The sequence below is a fragment of the Ursus arctos genome, unplaced genomic scaffold (genome assembly GCF_023065955.2).
Source record: "Ursus arctos isolate Adak ecotype North America unplaced genomic scaffold, UrsArc2.0 scaffold_7, whole genome shotgun sequence".
In the NCBI taxonomy this organism is placed as follows: domain Eukaryota; kingdom Metazoa; phylum Chordata; class Mammalia; order Carnivora; family Ursidae; genus Ursus; species Ursus arctos.
Genome location: NW_026623089.1, coordinates 55,577,824 through 55,596,928, shown reverse-complemented (window position 1 = coordinate 55,596,928; position 19,105 = coordinate 55,577,824). Strand labels below are relative to the sequence as shown.

General features: G+C 35.7%; 1 protein-coding gene across 2 annotated transcripts in view; it reads right to left on the bottom strand.

Annotated features, from left to right (window-relative positions):
- Positions 1 to 2,228: 2,228 nt before the first annotated feature.
- SLC25A16 (solute carrier family 25 member 16) overlaps positions 2,229 to 19,105 on the bottom strand; it is a 39,339-nt gene continuing 22,462 nt past the window's right edge. Inside the window, exons 5-9 of one of the 2 annotated variants that reach the window (XM_026504338.4) lie at positions 12,593 to 12,714; positions 12,178 to 12,244; positions 8,061 to 8,223; positions 4,953 to 5,021; positions 2,229 to 4,175 (exon numbers count right to left, since the gene is read on the bottom strand). In XM_026504338.4, the coding sequence (XP_026360123.1) occupies positions 4,019 to 4,175; positions 4,953 to 5,021; positions 8,061 to 8,223; positions 12,178 to 12,244; positions 12,593 to 12,714 (578 nt within the window). In that variant the 3' untranslated portion in view covers positions 2,229 to 4,018. The remainder of the gene's footprint in view (positions 4,176 to 4,952; positions 5,022 to 8,060; positions 8,224 to 12,177; positions 12,245 to 12,592; positions 12,715 to 19,105) is intronic. The other variant, XM_057308835.1, reaches the window with a different exon arrangement.

Here is a 19,105-nt window from a genome sequence, read left to right as displayed (position 1 = left end):
GTTGTAATTTCAAGGGATCTGTCCATTCCATCTAAGTTGTTAAATTCCTTGGCAAGGAGTTATTTAGAAATTCCTTATTATCCTTTCAATATTTGTAGGATCCATAGTGATGTCCTTTTTAATTCTTGATATTAGTAATTTATTTTCCTTCTTTTTTAGTTATCAGTCTAGTTAGGAGCTTATCAATTAGTTGATCTTTTCAAAGAACCAATTTTGGGATTATTTTCTCTATTGTCTTAAATTTTTTTTTTTTTTTTTTTTTTTTTTTTTTTTTTTTTTTAGAGACAGCCAGCGAGAGAGGGAACACAAGCGGGGGGAGTGGGAGAGGAAGAAGCAGGCTCCTAGTGGAAGAGCCTGATGTGGGGCTCGATCCCATAACACCGGGATCACGCCCTGAGCCGAAGGCAGACGCTTAACCGCTGTGCCACCCAGGCGCCCCCCCTGTCTTAAATTTTTTTGATTTAACTACAAACTTTGTTGACGAAGTAGAGCAATTCTTGTAAAAACATAATCAGACAGTTTTATTCCCCTGCTGAAAACCTTCAAGCATTTCCCATTGCATTTAGGATAGAAGACAAAATTATTACCATATCCTATAGAGCCCTCCATGACCTGGCCTTTGTCTCCTTCTCCAACCCCATTTGTTGCTACTCCTTCACTCACAATGTTTCACTCACTGTGGACTTTTGATAATTCCTATGTCAAGCCAAGCTTTTTCCTGTCTGAGTCTGTTCTCTTCACCTGGGCCATTCTTCCCCCACAACTCTGCATGGCTATTTCCTTTTTATCCTTTATGCGTCAGTTTAAAGTATAGCATATCAAAGAAACTTTTCCCTGACCATTCTGAAGTAGCTCTCTGGTCCCTATATCTCACGATTATTCCCTATCATGTAATCTATTTACTTAATCAGCACTTTCCATAAATTATCATTTTTGATTAGTTTATGTTTATTGACATGTTCATATTTCTTTGATGTTAGAGTTTCATCTGAATAGGATACTACTGTGTTGAAGTATAGCATCGTGGCCAGCAGAGTAGGCTGTAGATTCAGACTGGTTGAATTTGCATCCTAGATCTACCACCTAGTGTGTGGATTGAGGCAAGTTATTTATCTCCCTGAACCTCCATTATTCCATCTGTAAAAAAGGAATATTAAAGAGTGCCTATCTTACTGTTTTTGTAGAGACAGAGTTAAGGCATCAAAAGTACATAAAATAAACCATGGAATATAGTAAGTCCCCAGGAAATATACATGACTTATTATTTGTCATTGATTTCTAGGGCCTAACACAGTGTCTGTTATTCAAAGAATGGATGTGAGGAATTGTGTAAAGTGTTCAGTTGCTATTCAAGTGTGTCAGATATCATTGGTGCAAGTACTCAAGGCAATGCATTACTCATATAATATAGGTTTTATTATCTGCCACTCATCTTGGCTCTAATTAGCAGCAAGAAATTTCTATGAAACAAGCCAAATGCATTTCTTTTCAAATTGCTCTTGCCATGGACTATTTGTGCCTTATTTCTCCCTACTGAACATAAAGTCTCCAAAAACAGGGACGGAGCCATCCTTCTTCAGTAAACATCACTGAGCACCTATTATGGTACCACACCCCGTGCTCCTTAGAGGGGATGAAGGCATGGCTCTGCCCTTGAGAGAACCAACTGGGGGGACATAGGTAAACAGGGAGTTATCATAAAGTGTAGTACATACTCTATTAGAGAAATACCTGGTGTTGGATGCTATCGGACACCCAAATCAGACTGAAAGTACAGCTAACAGACCTCCTGAGCTAAGCTCTCCATAATGCTGATATAATGCCTGACATACAATGGGTGCTGCATAAACAGATGTTGAATACCCAGAGGGGGAATAGGGTAAGATATTATTATATATACCCATTAACTCTTCTATTTCCATACCCTTGACAGCAAGAGTGGTACCTCACTTATCAGTCCCTAGACCACACCACTGACCCATTCTATAGCTCAAAGGCCTATTCCCACAAAAGGCAGGAAGAGTAACAGTGGAATTCAAAACAGAAATAGTCAATCTTCAATGGAAGATAACCTGGCAAGAAACATTTTGGGTCATCAATCTGAAATAAATCAGATATATTATTTTAAGTATTCTTCCGTTCTGACTACTTATGTTTAGCATTTGTGCTTCAATAATGTGAATAGTTTAATAATGTGAAGAGTTAAAAAAGAGAAACAATGGCCAAAATATGAATAAAATTTATTTTTAATATCCTATGTATTCTGTAACATAGAATGCAAATTTTTATTTAAAAAAATATTCGCAGTCCTCTTTCATCGATAACATAACTGAGATACTTATTACATACATTTAAGTTATCTTGAGATTTGATAACAATACTTAGCTACAATGTAGCCCAGAAATGAAAATATACAAAATAGTCTTAAGAACACATGTATTTCTACCTGTGGTACACTTACAAATCATACAAAGATACTTATTTTAAAATAAAGACTCTGAAAATGAAACCAGTTCATCTAATTTTTACCAAGGTATGACAAAAAAATCTTTTATGCAAACAAAATTAAAATTAAAGCAGAAATAACACTTTCAACCTAGTTTTCTAATACATCAATTAGATAGCAACTAGACTTATTGTGGTGATTATTTTGCAGTAAATACAAATATTAAATCATTACATTGTGCACCTGAAACTAATATATTGTTATATGTCAATTTTACCTCAATAAAAAAATTATAAAGTCGGAACAATTAAAATAGTTTGCATTGATCAAAAAGAACCACATCAATTCTACAAATCACTATTTCTGAGGACAGAACTATAATTGTTCCCTTCCCATTTCTGTCATGCTTACAATAAAAGACAAAAAGTATTCTAAACACAATAAATGGAATTCTTATATTTTAAACCATTTTAATATAAAGAATAGCAACTAAATCATGTCTTACATTTCTACTTAAGTTTATATTGCACTAAAATTATTTTACATGGAAGAACTAGTTGATGTATCAAGACAAAATACCTTAGAAATATTCTTTGACATTCACATCTATATTAATGGATATTTCACAGTCCACTTAAATAAATTTTCTAGTGTATACCAAATCACCTAACAAAAACAAATCTATAATGCTAATCTGTTTTGAGAGCAAAGATATTCAGTATTTATTATTACTGCCTTTGGGAAATACATTGACTTTTAAAAACAAATTTAAGTCAGTCATAGTACCTAGTACCTAGTAATAACATTTGAGCAATACCTGAAAATTCTTCATTTATTGTTGAGTTTCTACAAGGCTAATTTTTAAATACAACATTTATTTTATTTAAAAACAAAGAGAAAAAGTATCAGTCCTTTTATGCAGTGGAGCAGAATTATGAGGAGAGAGACAATAAGAATAATCTTCAATGCTGGCATCTAAGCTACGTGTTTTTTAAAGTTTTCAAAAAATTTTTTTATTTTTAGTAATCTCTACATCCAAGTGGGGCTCAAACTTATGACCTCAAGATTAACAGTCACATGCTCTACTGGGTGGGCCAGCCAGGCGCCTCCCCCAAGGTATGTTTTATATAACTTAAAAATTCAGTTTCCATCATTCTGTTGCAATATAACCAAGCCTATTTATTATAATAATATAACCAATGTTAGAGTCTTTGAAAATCATGATTATAATTAAAGCTTGGAATTAAAGCATGATAAAGCTAATGGCCATTTAATTCCATTTTAAGTTAGTTCTACTTCCAAATAACACTTTAAAACAGTTTCAAATAACCGAACTGATTAGCCAGCATCAGCTTAGGAATTTTTTTCAATGGTCTAAGGTAGAACTTTTGGCATCAAAAAGCACAGCAAGCACTTTTGATTTGTGATGCATACAAAAATCAAGTACTAAAAAACCAGTGGTTCCTGTGACAAGGCAAATATCCCCCTTCAAGTAATGTTCCTCCCAAAATTAAAGTAACATTTTATTTCTCCCTCTGAGATTTTATTAAGGAAAAGAAATCATGATTTTCTTTAGTTGAGGTGAAAAAACTGCTTCATAAGTTCATATGTTGTAAAAGCCACTGCTTGAGAGGGAACACAGCGAATGTAATTAAGAGATAAACCACGATATAATCCTCTTCGAATTCCATGGTGTCCATAGACATACTTCATAGTCTCCCACATGGTACTGAAAGACAATGGTTAAGTGATGACATCTTTATACCCACTCGTGAAGAGACAATTTCAGGATCCATAATAGCATTTTTTAAAAAGATTTTATTTATTTATCTGAGAGAGAGAGACATAGCATGAGTGGGGGCAGGGCCAGAGGGACAAGCAGGCTCCCCACTGAGCGCAGTGCCCAGATGGACACAGGGCTCAATCCCAGGACCCAGAGATAATGACCCGAGTGAAGTCAGATGCTTAACCCACTGAGCCACCCAGGCGCCCCCATAATAGCATTTTTTTTAAAAGATTTTATTTATTTATTTGACAGAGATAGAGACAGCCAGCGAGAGGGGGAACACAAGCAGGGGGAGTGGGAGAGGAAGAAGAAGGCTCATAGCGGAGGAGCCTGATGTGGGGCTCGATCCCATAACGCCGGGATCACGCCCTGAGCCGAAGGCAGACGCTTAACCGCTGTGCCACCCAGGTGCCCCCATAATAGCATTTTTAAAAGAAGCCAAAATGCCATCTTGAATAGCTTTTGGAAGGCAAGTGTAAAAACAACCTGAAAATTCACAATAAAGCAGCAATTCATTCCAAACAAGTACAAGCATCATGCACAGAATTGCTGGGTTCATTAGTACAATCTATTTTGTTTGGACTATGTCTGTAACATTTACTGGCAACACTATCTCATAATAATACCTGGACTAATGGTAAGACCACAGTCCTATCTCCCTACTTACTTTAAACATTACATTTCCTAAAGAAAATGAACAATGACAAATAGAGAACTTACAGGCACTTTTCAAATTCTGGAAGAACAGTTCCTAATTGCATTCGCCGACGAGTTACATCAAATGGGTAGCTAAAAGAAGAAAATGGCAGAGGACTTAAAAATGATTTTTAGTGTTCTACTCAACAATTATCAAATACAAAGCCTTATATACTATTTCCTTAGGAAAGAACGTGTTCCTATGACTTTATTGCTTTGTCTAATCTGGGAGTCAGTATATAAGCTCAAGAATAAATCATATAGCAATACAGAGGTCTTGCTTTTGCTTATTTGGTTCCATTGGGTTAGATGATTCTTCTCTCTCATCATTACAATACAGAGTTTTATTCATTCCTCAAGGCCGAATTAAGTGCCACTTTCTGAAGATTCAAACTGGATATTTTTCATTGTTTGTCAGCTTTGGCACCATTGACATTTTAGGTTGAGTAATTCTTGGTTGCAGGGGTCTATCCTGTGCACTGCAGGACGTTTAAGTGCATCCCTGGCCTCCACCCACTACATGCCAGTAGCATACCCACAGCCGTGACAACCAAAACTGTCTCCAGTCGTTAATAAATTTCCACTGGAGGCAAATCACCCCCAGTTGAGAACTACTACTCTAAGAGTATTCAGCAAGTCCCCCTGTATACAGTAGACCAACAAAAATTTTTCCTTAAGGGCAAAAACCAACAATACACATATTGAATTTAGAAGACAGAGAAAATTCTATATTAAAAAATTACCTGAAATAAAATAAACAAAAGTAATCTCTTTTAGGAGTGGGACCCCAGGTGATTTTTTAAAATTACTTTTACTTTGCTAATATTGACTAGTTGTGTTAGGTCCTGTGCTAAACAATTTTTGTAAATTATCTCATTCCATCTTCACAACTGCATGAAGTAGGTACTACTATGCCAACATTAATAAACTGAATCTCAGAGACATTCTCCAGTGTGACAAAGCTGCTTTCTACTTTCCTATCCAAAGATCTCCATGGTACGTAATATACACCTAAGTGATACATGACAAAAATAATGATATACTTTTATATACATTTATATTTACAATGAAATGTTATAATTGAAAAGAAACAATGTTTTTTTTGACCAAACAGCTTAAGAAATAATATTACCAATCACTGAAGCTCTGTATGCGTTTCAATAGCATCTTTAGGAATTATTTTTTAAGGACGGTGGTCAGAAGAAGAAACTTCATGAAAATTAAGGGACAAAAACCTCAACCTGAAGGATTCGGTTTCCAAGTAGGAAAAGATGTATGTGAGTACAAGGAATTGGTTAGTAGAAAGAAGAGAATGTAAGAAGACCAGGTACAAGGAGTAGAACAGGGAAATAATGGAAAGAAAGAAAAAGCACGGTAGGCAGTACATTTTTTACTGTTCTACAATAAAAAATGATAAGACAGAGTGTAAATTGGAAATGTATAATGTGAAAATTGATTTCAAGGTATTACCAGGGCTAGAAGATTAATGGTTACCAGTAACAAATAGGAAAGCTAGGAGTTGAAGATTGTCACCCAGAGGAGGACAAGAAAGTAATATCTGAACTATGGAGTTTGCACTGATGGCAGAAGGCCAAGTAGAAACATCCAAGAGCTTGCTAGAAAAGTAATGGAGAGTCAGTAATGAAGATTTAAATAGAATATGTTATCTGTACAGAAGTGACCTCTGAAACCATAAAGATAGATGAGCTATTCTAGATATTTATGGAAAGAGCAGAGGACTAAAGTCAGGCTGGGCCTTAACAAATCAGCATCAATAGGTACAAAGAGGAGGATATGAATCAGCAAGATACCTGAAAAGGAAAGGCTAGAAAGGTTGATTGCCAAGAGAGGGCACTGTTACAAAAACCCAGAACTAGAACAATTAGAAGAAAGCAAAACAACTTGAGAGGGAGCCTTTGGATTTGGTAAGAGTCAACAGGTGTAGAATACAGTTTAAGAAAAGAAGTGGGAAAGAAAAGACAGATTTTAAGGATCTAAACTGGAAGTGAGTAGTAAAGAAAAAAGGCAGTAAAAGCAAGAATAGAGAATAGAATCAGGTAGTTAGAGGGTGATCGTGTTTTTGCAAATGAGCAAGGTTCCACAGCCAGGTTTCCAAAAGTAAATCACACAACTTCTCTTCTTTACCTTCAACCTTGTATGATCTGCTTCCACACACAAGTACACTGAATCTGCTTTCGCAAAGGTGATCCTTAATTGTAAAATCCGGTGAACACCTTACGTTTCAGTACTTATCTTACTTTGACTTTTCTTTTCCATTGGATACTCTTTTTAGTCTTTGTGACACTACTACTTTCCTGTTTTTCAGGATACTCCTCAGTCACAGAAAGCTTTTCTTCTTGTTCCTGAAAAGTTCCTGCTTCTTAGTGCTCCAGCCTCTTTTGATCTCATCTTACTCAATCTCTCTTGGGCTGGGAAATTTTAGGAAGTCGCCTGTCCAATTACGATACAGTTAATACCTTTATCTACATTCCCACTACAACTTCTATTAACACATAATTCCATTGTATTGCCACTGTCTTAATAAGAATATATGCTTTCCGAGGCAATAACTTTGTTTTTCCTTCAGCAAAAGTCCCAAAGCCTAGTGCACTGCCTGGCACAAAGGAGGCCTTCAAGATTTAGTGCAAGAGAAGTGCCTCCTTACACACACACACACACACACACACACACACACACACACATACACTGGCTCAAATTTCAGAAACTCATAAAGGCAAATTCATGAGAAAATATGAATGAAGACCATACCTAGTAATTCTTTCCAGCTTGCTTTCTTTTTTTCTTTCATTTAAAAAAAATTTTTTTAAAGATATTATTTTTAAGTGATCTCTACACCCAATGTAGGGCTGACCAGGCGCCCCTCTTTCTTTCTTTTTAATGAATCCACAGGAATTTGGATGGGTTCAAGCTAATTTGGTCAATTTGGCACCTGATTATTTATAATATGCTTAAAGTGCTACATCTGGAAAAATGTATTAGATTACTGCTTATATTTTGCAAGGGATCCTGTGTTTTAATAATCTAGTAGAAAAAATAAAATGATTAACTAACGCTGAAAATCAAGATCGAGAAACTGCAATTTGATTGAATCAAGTTGATGAAGAAACTTACGATATTGTCTGTGCTATTGCTCCAGCAACACCACCACAAAGTAAGTTTATGTGGGTTTTCAAAACTAAGACATTAGGATTGTCTGATGAAGGTCTGCCAAGAAGGGTGGGAGCATGGGAAAGCCCAACACTCTTTAAGGTACCAAAAGTAAAAAATGAAACACCTGAAAAACAAAATATAGATTCACCACAATGCTTAACATTACATGAGCCATGAAGACACCATTCTTCATAATAAACAATTAACTCAACGAATAAACTATACATTCCCTGATTTCTGATGTTTGGCTTATTCTCTAAGAAAAAGGTTTAATTAATATTTATAAATAACCTAAAGATGACAAAATAACCACCTATAAAAATTATAGCTGTGGTTTTCATACACTAATATATATTGCAGTGCAGTAGGTGGGCATAAATGCCACCTTAAATATTAATAGAATTAAGTAGTTTCCCAAGGTTTCACATGAGTAAAAGTTAAATTCATGATTAATAATTACAAGTAAATATGACAACTTACAGTCACAAAAACAATGATGGTGATAAGATAAAGACTAAAACTTCAGAAGTGACAAAGAATTGTTATTTTAACTCAGTGTCTAATTTTGTCTTCAAGGAAGAGTTGTGACCATGAGAGAAATGCTCATATTGGATCACAAGACATGTGAAATCTAATAAATATTAAATTATCAATAACATGCAGTTGGTGCTTGCTGAACATTTATATGATTTTATAACAGACCCATTAACAAAATCAAGAATAGAACTCAAGCAATCCTATCAACTGAATATTACTCAAGATAACTTGATATCTACTAAATTTTAAAAGATATTTAAAATATACTTCATGCTTAACAAGAAATGAGCACTAACAAAAATTCAGTGTAGGAGAATACCTCAATATATGCATTTATTCTTTACACAAAATTCTTATTATAGCATTTTGAATTGATGGTATACAATTTTAGAATATTCATATACTTTTATATTTGAGAAATCTATTTTAAAGGCTTAATCTAAAATCTGAAAAAGCTCACAGTGAGGAAATTCATAGCAAATTAAATGTAAGCTGAAAAAATTAGAAGTACCTAAATGATGTGGAATAGTATTCAGTGAAATATGATACAACTAATAAAAATGACATTTGTGGAGAGTATTTAAACATATGAAAAATGTTTGGGAAATGGGGAAAAATGAAGAAACAAAATTATGCTATAATTAGGTTAAAATACATTTTAAAAACAAAAAACTTAGAGAAGAAAATAGAGCAAAAAATTATGGAGTTCTATTTCCAACATAACAGCAATCTACGTATACTGAATGACTTTGTCATTGCTGTTGGACTTGCAAAAAGGATAAAAAGGTCTCCAAGAACCCCAGCACCACAGCCTTCCAAAAATATAAGCTGGAGCCCACTTGAGAGTTGTCGGCCCATGAGAGAGGTGAAGTGACGCTGTATAATGAAGCCAACAGCAGAAAGCTTATTGAGATGGATCTTGCAACTGGGTTTGCAGAAGATGGAATCACTGGGTCTAAAACTTGGAGATTAAGATCAAGTAATGGGCTCATAATTAAAGACCACCAACTACAGAAGGGGGCAAATAAATTTTTACACTTACAAAACAGTGGGTAAGCATTCAGAAAAATAAGCAAAAAAGACAGAAATTTTTAAAAACATAAAAAGAAAAGCCATAGGTAGAAATCAAATAGCAAGGTATAGAAACAAGTACAAACATATCAATAATCACAACTATTAGGTGGGCTAATTGGCAATTAAGGATTTTACAGATCAGATTTTCAAAAATACCCAGATACATAATGATTGCAAAAGAAATACCTAAAACATAAAGACATGAAAAAGTAGAAAATAAAAAGATGAAAAAAGATATGGCAAATATTAATTTAGATCTGTCCAAAAACTAATTATGAGTTAAGGGGAGGGGGTGGGGATTTGAACAATGATAATATACTAGATGATATTAAGAATTTTTTTAAGTTCATAATGGTATATGGTTATGCTTTAAAAAAAATATAGAGAGGAGCTGAATACTGAAATACTGTAGATGAAATAAAATAGATTTGCTTTAAAACAATTTGGGATGAGAGTGGAGGAAGTATTTAGGGGCACAGATGAAACAAGACTGGTAGTGAGTTGATCATTGTTGAAGGTAGGTGCTAGGTGCGTGGTGGCTTATTATACTATTGTCTACTTTTGAATATGTTTGAAAATTTCCACATTTTAAGTAAAAACAATAAAATAATAAACTCATGGGATACAGCTGAAGCAGGATTTAGGGGGAAAAAGCCTACATTAGAGAAAAAACCCCAAAGGTTGAAAAATGAATGAGGTAAGCATCCAACTGAAGAATAAACCTGAAGAGAGAAATACTTAGGAAATGAACAAGAGTCAATGAAATGGAAAATAAAAGTAGACTAGAGAAGAAAACAAAAGCCAAAACTGATTTGTTGCAAAATCTAATAACTGATAAAACAAATAAAAATGAAAAAAGAGGCATGACAATAGAACAGATGTAAAAAAAATAAGAAGAAATAAGAGAAATCTTTTGCCATGAAAACTAATACTAAAGGGTCAAGTTCAAAATGGTAAAAAAAAAAAAGGTATGAATTACCAAAAATGGTTCACAAAAGATAGAAAACCTACAACCATTTAAGAAATTAAACCAGTATTGAAAAATCATCCACAATGAAAACTTTCAAGAAACTTTCAAGAAATTCTAGTCATCTTATAGAGATTATTCCTGAAGATGGAAAATGAGGAAATTCTCAACTCATTTATGAGACCTATATAACCTTGATACCCAAACCACAAGGATATTACAAAAGAAAATTACAAGCTAATCTCATTTAGGAATATAGATGTAAAACTTCTAAAAACAATTAACAAACTTAATTCAACAGGATATAAAAAGGTCATTATGTCATAACCAATTTGGGTTGATCTTAGAACATCTATTAATGTCATTCATCATATTAATAGATTAAAGGAGAAAACTGTATGATCACCTCCGTAAATGCAGGAAAGGGTGTCTGATAAAATTCAACATCAATTCACATAAAAATTCTTACCAAAACTTCCTTAACGCCATACATGAACATTATGCTAAGTGAAGAAGTATTACAAACAGTCCCTTTAAAATCATTAAGGAGCCAAAATGCCCAGTATCAGCACTTCTATTCACTGCTGCACTGTAGGTCCTTAGCTATTACAGTAAGCTAAGATAAACATAAATAAATAAGGAAATAAGGATTAGAATGGAAATAAGAAAAATATTATTTGTACAGGATACGAATTTCCCACACAGAAACCCCAAAGCATCTGTAAGTAATATGGTGGCTGGCTAACAAGTAGGATAATGGCTAGCTATCAGATCATATCAAATTATATCAAACAATAAACTGAAACATAATTTTCTAAAAGACATGACAGCTTATATGGATTCTACAAATACATCTAACAAAAATGTCTAAGAACTGTATAAAATTTCATTCAAAATCCCAACAAGGGTTTTTGTGCAATATCAAAAACTGATTCTAAAATGTCCATGGAATAGAATATCTATAGCTCTTACATTCCTTAAAAAAAAAAGTATAAGGTAAAGGGACTTGTCCTACCAAATATAAAGATTCATAAAACTGCACTCTATTATTATTTTTATTATTTTTAGAAGTACCACCACAGATCACTAGGGAGAGGAGGGGCTGTTTAATAAATGGTCCGGGGTCAAATGGTTATCCTTAAGGAAGAAAAAAATAAATCCATGGGGTGCCTGGGTGGCACAGCGGTTAAGTGCCTGCCTTTGGCTCAGGGCGTGATCCCAGCGTTGTGGGATCGAGCCCCACATCAGGCTCCTCCACTATGAGCCTGCTTCTTCCTCTCCCACTCCCCCTGCTTGTGTTCCCTCTCTCGCTGGCTATCTCTGTCAAATAAATAAATAAAATCTTTAAAAAAAATCTTAAAAAAAATCTTTAAAAAAAATCTTAAAAAAAAAGAAAAAATAAATCCAGATGGAATAGGGGCTTGAATACAAAATGCTAAAATTTAAAAATCATTCTTAGACAAGAATAAAAGATCAAGATTCTGCCAAATTTGGAAATACCTGCATATGGAGCCATCCCTAATATAGTGGGCATCAGGCCTCTGTAAAATCCAAGGAAACCGCCTTCCTTTTGAATGAAAAGTATAAGTGAGGTTACATTGTGCTTATTATGAAAATATCAAAAAACAAAAGCATATATTACACGGAAAAAATTATTCTGGAACCCACCCTGAAACACTGATGTGTCATAATCATTATTAATATCAATAACCATAAATAAGAGGTTAAATAACACTCAAAATATTTTTCTAAATATAAAAGGACACATCATAGGGGCACCTCACTGGCTCAGTCAGTACAGCTTGTGACTTTTTGATCTTGGGGTCAAAAGTTCAAGCCCCATGTTGAGCATAGAGCTTACATTTAAAAAGGGGGGGGGTGCACAATATAGATGAGAAAAGTAAATGTGAAATACCTTTGCATAAATTGTTTTGAATGCATGAATAATTCCTGTATAAGTGTGTTCCCCTTTCACCTGGAATGCTAGACGTACTCTCACCATGTCAAGAGGGTAAGTACAGATAACTGCGGTCATACCTGAAAAAAAAGTAGATACTGAAATGTAAAAGCAGATATATATATGTAATCTTTCCTATCATTAGTAGTGCTCTCAAATTGTAGCAATGCAATAGAAAATATTACTGACAGAATTATATCATAATATCATCAGCTGAAAAACAACCTTGTAAGCAAAGGGTGAGTTTGTAAAATCTTTTCAAATTCTTCCCACTGTGAAGTTATATTATTAACACGGAAATAGTACAGTATAGATGAATCATGAACTCTATCTCTTGTCTATTCCCATGTAAGATACCAGAAAGAAAAAAACTATCTCTTGTTAAGCAAGATATTTGACTTTTTATTTACTCTCTGATCCTAAAATGAAGAGATGCTTTACTTAACAAAGGAATTCTATTTTTTTAAGATTTTATTTATTTGAGAGAGAGAGAGAGAGAGAGAAAGCACATGAGCAGGGGGAAAGGGAGAGGAAGAAGCAGACTCCCCGTTGAGCAGGAAGCCCAAAGCAGGGCTCAATCCCAGGACCCTGGGATCATGACCTGAGCCAAAGGCAGACACTTACTTAACCAACTAAACCACCCAGGTGCCTCTTCGAATTCTTATAAAAATAAAATAAAGGCATTTTTTTAAACTTCAAAGCATGGATCGTTATTTTCTTTTTCGTATTTTGGTAGATTTGTTGTTGATGAAACATAATAAAAATATAAATGCTCATAGTCATAAAAACATTTTGTTTTAGAAATAAAAATCTGATAAGCAAGTTGAGTATTAAGTCCTAGATTTTCATCAAGATATAATTTTCAAATTGTATAAATTATCCAGCTGAGCTATTTTTTAATTAAATCATCTATTTTTAAGTTTTACCTACTCTTAATTTTATTTTAATTCCAGTATAGTTAACATACAGTGTTACTTTCAGGTGTACAATATAGTGATTCAACAATTCTATACATTACTCAGTGCTCATCAAGTTAAGTGTACTCCTAATCCCCTTTACCTATTTCACCCATCCCCCATCCATCTCCACTCTGGAAACCATCTGTTTGTTCCCTATTGTCAACTCTGGTTTTTGTTTTGGACTTGCTGGGGTTTTTTTGGGGGGGGGGTCTTCTCCCCCTTTGTTCTTAAATTCCACATATAAGTGGAATCATTTGGTATTTTTCTCTGACTTATTTGGCTTACCATTAGATTCTCTAGCTCCATCTATGTTGTTGCAAATGGCAAGATTTCATTCTTTTTTTACAGCTGAATAATATTCCTCTGTGTGTGTGTGTGTGTGTGTGTGTGTGTGTGTATCTCCCATCTTCTTTATCCATTCATCTACTGATGGACACTTGGGCTGCTTCCTTAATTTGGTTATCGTAAATAATGCTGCAATATACACAGGGATGGGTATGTCCTTTGGAATTAATGTTTTCGTATTCTTTGGGTAAATACACAGTAGTGGACTTACTGGATCATATGGTAATTCCATTTTTAATTTTTTGAGGAACGTCCATACTGTCTTCCACAGTGACTGTCTGCCACCAGTTTACATTCCCACAAACAGTGCACAAGGGTTCCTGTATCTCCACATCCTTGCCAATACCTGTTTCCTGAGTTATTTTATTGTGCTTTTGATTTTCATGTCCCTGATGATGAGTGATGCTGAGCATCTTCTCATGTGTCCGTTGACCATCTGTATGTCTTCTTTGGAGAAATGTCTGTTCATGTCTTCTGTCCATTTTTTAATTGGATTATTTGGGTTTTTTTGTGTTCGGTTGTATCAGTTTTTTATATATTTTGGATACTAACCCTTTATTGGATATATCATTTGCAAAGATCTTCTCCCATTCAGTAAGCTGTCTTTCAGTTTTATTGATATTTACTATATAGAGCTTTTAATTTATTATTTTTTTATTTAAAAATTTTTTTGAAGATCTTATTTATTTTAGAGAGAGAGAGAGAGAGAGACAGCACGAGTGGGGTGAAGAAGAGAGGGAGAAGCAGACTCCCTGCTAAGCAGGGAGCCCAAGGTGGGACTTGATCCTGGGACTCCGGAATCATGACCTGAGCTGAAGAAAGACACTTAACCAACTGAGCCACCCAGGCGTCATATTATTATTATTTTAAAAGATTTTATGTATTTGAGAGAGAGAGAGAGAGAGCACAAGCAGGGGGAGGAGCAGAGGGACAAGCAGACTCCCTGCTGACTGGGGAACCTGATGAGGGGCTTGATTCCAGGACTCTGAGATCATGACCAGAGCTGAAGTCAGACACTTAACTGACTGAGCCACCCAGGCACCCCTATTTATTATTATCATTATTATTTTAAAGATACTACTTACTTATTTGACACAGAGAGAGATAGCACAAGCAGGGGAGTGGCAGGTAGAGGCAGAGGGAGAAGCAGACTTCCTGCTAAGCAGGGAGCCTGATGCATGACTCAATCCTGGGACTCCGGGATCACGACCCAAGCCGAAGGCAGATGCCTTACTAACTAAGCCATCCAGATGATCCACCCTACTTATTATTATTTTTTAAAGGTTTTGTTTATCCATTTGACAGAGAGAGAGGCAGCAAGAGAGGAACACAAGCAGGAGGAGAGAGAGAGGGAGAAGCAGGCTTCCCACTGAGCAGGGAACCCGATGTGGGGCTTGATCCCACAACCCTGGGATCAGGACATAAGCCAAAGGCAGGTGCTTAACGGACTGAGCCACCCAGGCGCCCCTGATGTACCTTAATTAATTAAAACAATACTCTTAGACATTTAGGTTGTCTAACCTAATTTGCTATATGCTCCATTATTTGCTATATGATATTGTAATAGCGAAAAATGCTTTGGTCAATGACCTTATAACTAAATATTTTTGTGCAGCATTTCCATTACAGATAAGTTCCTAAAATAGAATTATTAGGTCAAAGAGTAAGACTTTTAATAGAAATTGTCTTCCAGAAAGACTGTGTCAATTTGTAATGTCAGCCATTAGAATAAAAATCCCATTTTCCTGTCTTCTCAGAAGTATTAGATAATTATTAGACAATTAGAATATTCAATTATTGGATAATTTTCCCAACATTTAATGGACAAAAAGCATCCTCTCTGTTATTTTGGGTTGTTTCTTATGTGACTTTTCTGTTCCCCCTTTTCTTTCTTTCTTTATTATTATTATTTTTTTTTTTTGGTGGTTTTGTAACTTCGACACTCAGCTGTCAGTTCTCATCCACATTGATTGTACAGATTTTTGAAAGTGGTGCCAGATTTTTGAAAATGGTTACCTATTTTGTACCAACACATATAGCTTCATTGATGAATCTTCATCCTCATTACATTTTTCTTCTTGATTTTTTAAAAATTTATTTATTTGAGAGAGAGAGAACACAAGCAGGGGGAGCAGTAGGAAGAGGGAGAAGCAGGCTTCTTACTGAGCAGGGAACCCGATGTGGGGCTTGATCCCAGGACCCTGGGATCATGACCTAAGCTGAAGGCAGACACTTAACTGACTGAGCTACCCAGGCGCCCCTCATTATGTTTTCTGAACAACCTCACATGGATATGTTATGAGGGACATTCCTAATTCCTTTGGCCCAGACAGTTTTGTTGAGTCTAATGTCAATGTGCACATCTAGAGTTCCCATCTCCTTCAGGGCAAATTTCTGCATCTCTTTGAGTATATGAGGCACATGCTTCTTGAAGCCCACTCCATAGATATACTTGTGAATGGTAAGGGTGTGTTTTCTTTCTTTCTTTTTTTTTTTTTTAAGATTTTATTTTATTTATTTGACAGAGAGAGAGACAGCCAGCGAGAGAGGGAACGCAAGCAGGGGGAGTGGGAGAGGAAGAAGCAGGCTCCCAGCGGAGGAGCCTAAGGCGGGGCTCGATCCCAGAACGTTGGGGATCACGCCCTGAGCCGAAGGCAGTCGCTTAACGACTGAGCCACCCAGGCGCCCCTGTGTTTTCTGATCACTCTCTTGTGTTCAGCAAAACAGCCTTTCACCACCCTTCTCTGCAGAGCCATTCTGGGCCCAGGTTGGAAAGGAAGAGTGCAAGGTATTATCCTGACTTCCTTTTTCTATGAAAGCTTTTTTTTTCCTTAAGATTTTTAAATTTTTTTATCTTTTTGATTTTATTTATTTGACAGAGAGAGTGCGCTAGCATAAGTGGGGAGAGCAGGAGAGGGAGAATCAGGCTTCCCATTGAGCAGGGAGCCCAATGTGGAACCCAATCCCAGGACCCCAGGATCCTGACCTGAGCTGAAGGTAGATGCTTAATCACTGAGCCACCCAGGCGCCCCTAAGATTTTTTCTAAAAGATTTTATTTATTTATTTGTGCAGTTCCCCAGACCTCCTTTCTACGTACTAGATGGGATGCTGCCCAATGCATGAATTGTTTAAAAAGCCAATTTGGGGTGCTTGGGTGGCTCAGTCGTTAAGTGTCTGCCTTCGGCTCAGGGCATGATCCCAGGGTTCTCGGATCGAGCCCCGCATCGGGCTCCCTGCTCTGCTGGGAGCCTGCTTCTTCCTCTCCCACTCCCCCTGCTTGTGTTACCTCTTTTGCTGACTGTCTCTCTCTCTCTGTCAAATAAATAAAATAAAATCTTTAAAAAAAAGAAAGAAAAAGCCAATTTGATCCTCAAATTTTCTCAGTTGAATTTTGTTACACAAGGATATAAAAATCACCAAGTTTTATTGTTTTTCAATACTCCTGAAAACAACTTAATGACTTCAATGTAATTTTAAACCTTGGAATATAAGCAGAGGAGTCTTAATAATTTTGCACTCTGAAATCTTGAAAACAAATTAGTGACTTTAAATGTTTATTTTTTGGAATGAAGGGGAGGTAAATAATATTCTTCTGATAATCATATTTTTACCCTTCACTCCAAGCATAAAACTATGAAGCCCTCTACAGGGCTAGATGTAGACTTCTACAAACCCTAACTACAGAAAAAGATTATTATGTCTTGCATTGTTCAAACTAAAAATAATATCACACCATAAAATAAGTTTGAGGATATCCAACTACGTTCTAATTTTCCTCACAATGACTACATTAATGCTTAAGCATGGATGTAGTCTACCTGCCAAGTAATCCGGCACTGGCATTATTTTCTTGGTTTGAACTTTTCTAATTTCAGCTAATTTATTTTTTTTTAACTATTTATTTTTTTTTAAAGATTTTATTAATTTATTTAACAGAGATAGAGACAGCCAGCGAGAGAGGGAACACAAGCAGGGGGAGTGGGAGAGGAAGAAGCAGGCTCATAGCGGAGGAGCCCGATGTGGGGCTCGATCCCATAACACCGGGATCACGCCCTGAGCTGAAGGCAGACGCTTAACGACTGCGCCACCCAGGCGCCCCTGAACTATTTATTTTTGACTTATGATCAAAACTGATCAAATGGTCAAAAGAACTTAAGAGTATGAACTCTAGAGTGAGCCTGAGTTCAAATTAGATTCTACCACTAACTAGCTGTGTGACCTTGAGCAAGTTATTTAAACTGGGTGTCAGCTTCAGAATCTATAAAATGGACATCACCATAAGTCATTACCCAAATTAGGGTTTTATGAAGCTTAAGTGAGTTAATATATGTAAATAAATGCTTAAAATAATTCCCAACATATACTAAATATTGTATCTAAATGTTAGCTATTATTTTCCCAGTCTTTTTCAAGCTATTCATTTTTTGACCCTTTCTTTTGTGAACCAAATCATTTGTCTCCTCTTTTTATCCAAATTCTTCCAATCTGAATCTCTTCCGGCACATCAAGAATTCAAATAAAAAGAAAAAAAAAATCAAAAAGAAAAAAAGTAAAAAAACAATCAGAGGATTATTGGAGAGGAATATGTAACAAATGGGAACTTAGCTTGACTGCTAGTAATCAGACTGACATATATATCAGTCATCCATATGGTGACTAGAATTTTCAATTCATAAACCTAGTGTCTCCCATTTTGGCCTTTTTTCTTTTCTTCTTCTTCTTTTTTTTAAAGATTTTATTTGTCAGAGAGAGAAAGTGAGCACAAGCAGGGGGAGCAGCAGGCAGAGGGTTAAGCAGGCTCCCTGCTGAGCAAGGAGCCCAATGTGGGACTTGATACCATGACTCTGGGATCACGACCTGAGCTGAAGTCAGACACTTAACCAACTGAGCCACGCAGGTGTCCCTGGCCTTTTTTCTATACTCACATATCTTCCTTACTATTTTAATTAGCACTGCTTTATAGAGAGGCCAAAAAAGTCCTCCAAGTGCAATTAAGGGAAATCAGAAACTACCTACCTCAAATAGTGGTGGTGATAGTTTTCTTCTTCCCCCATTTTACAACCACAATCTGATACAGAAAGTAGTGTATCTTCACCTACCAGGAAGCAACAAGACTCAATCAAGTTGAGATGTGCCTGCAATTTTTGTGTATGTGCAAACTTCTCT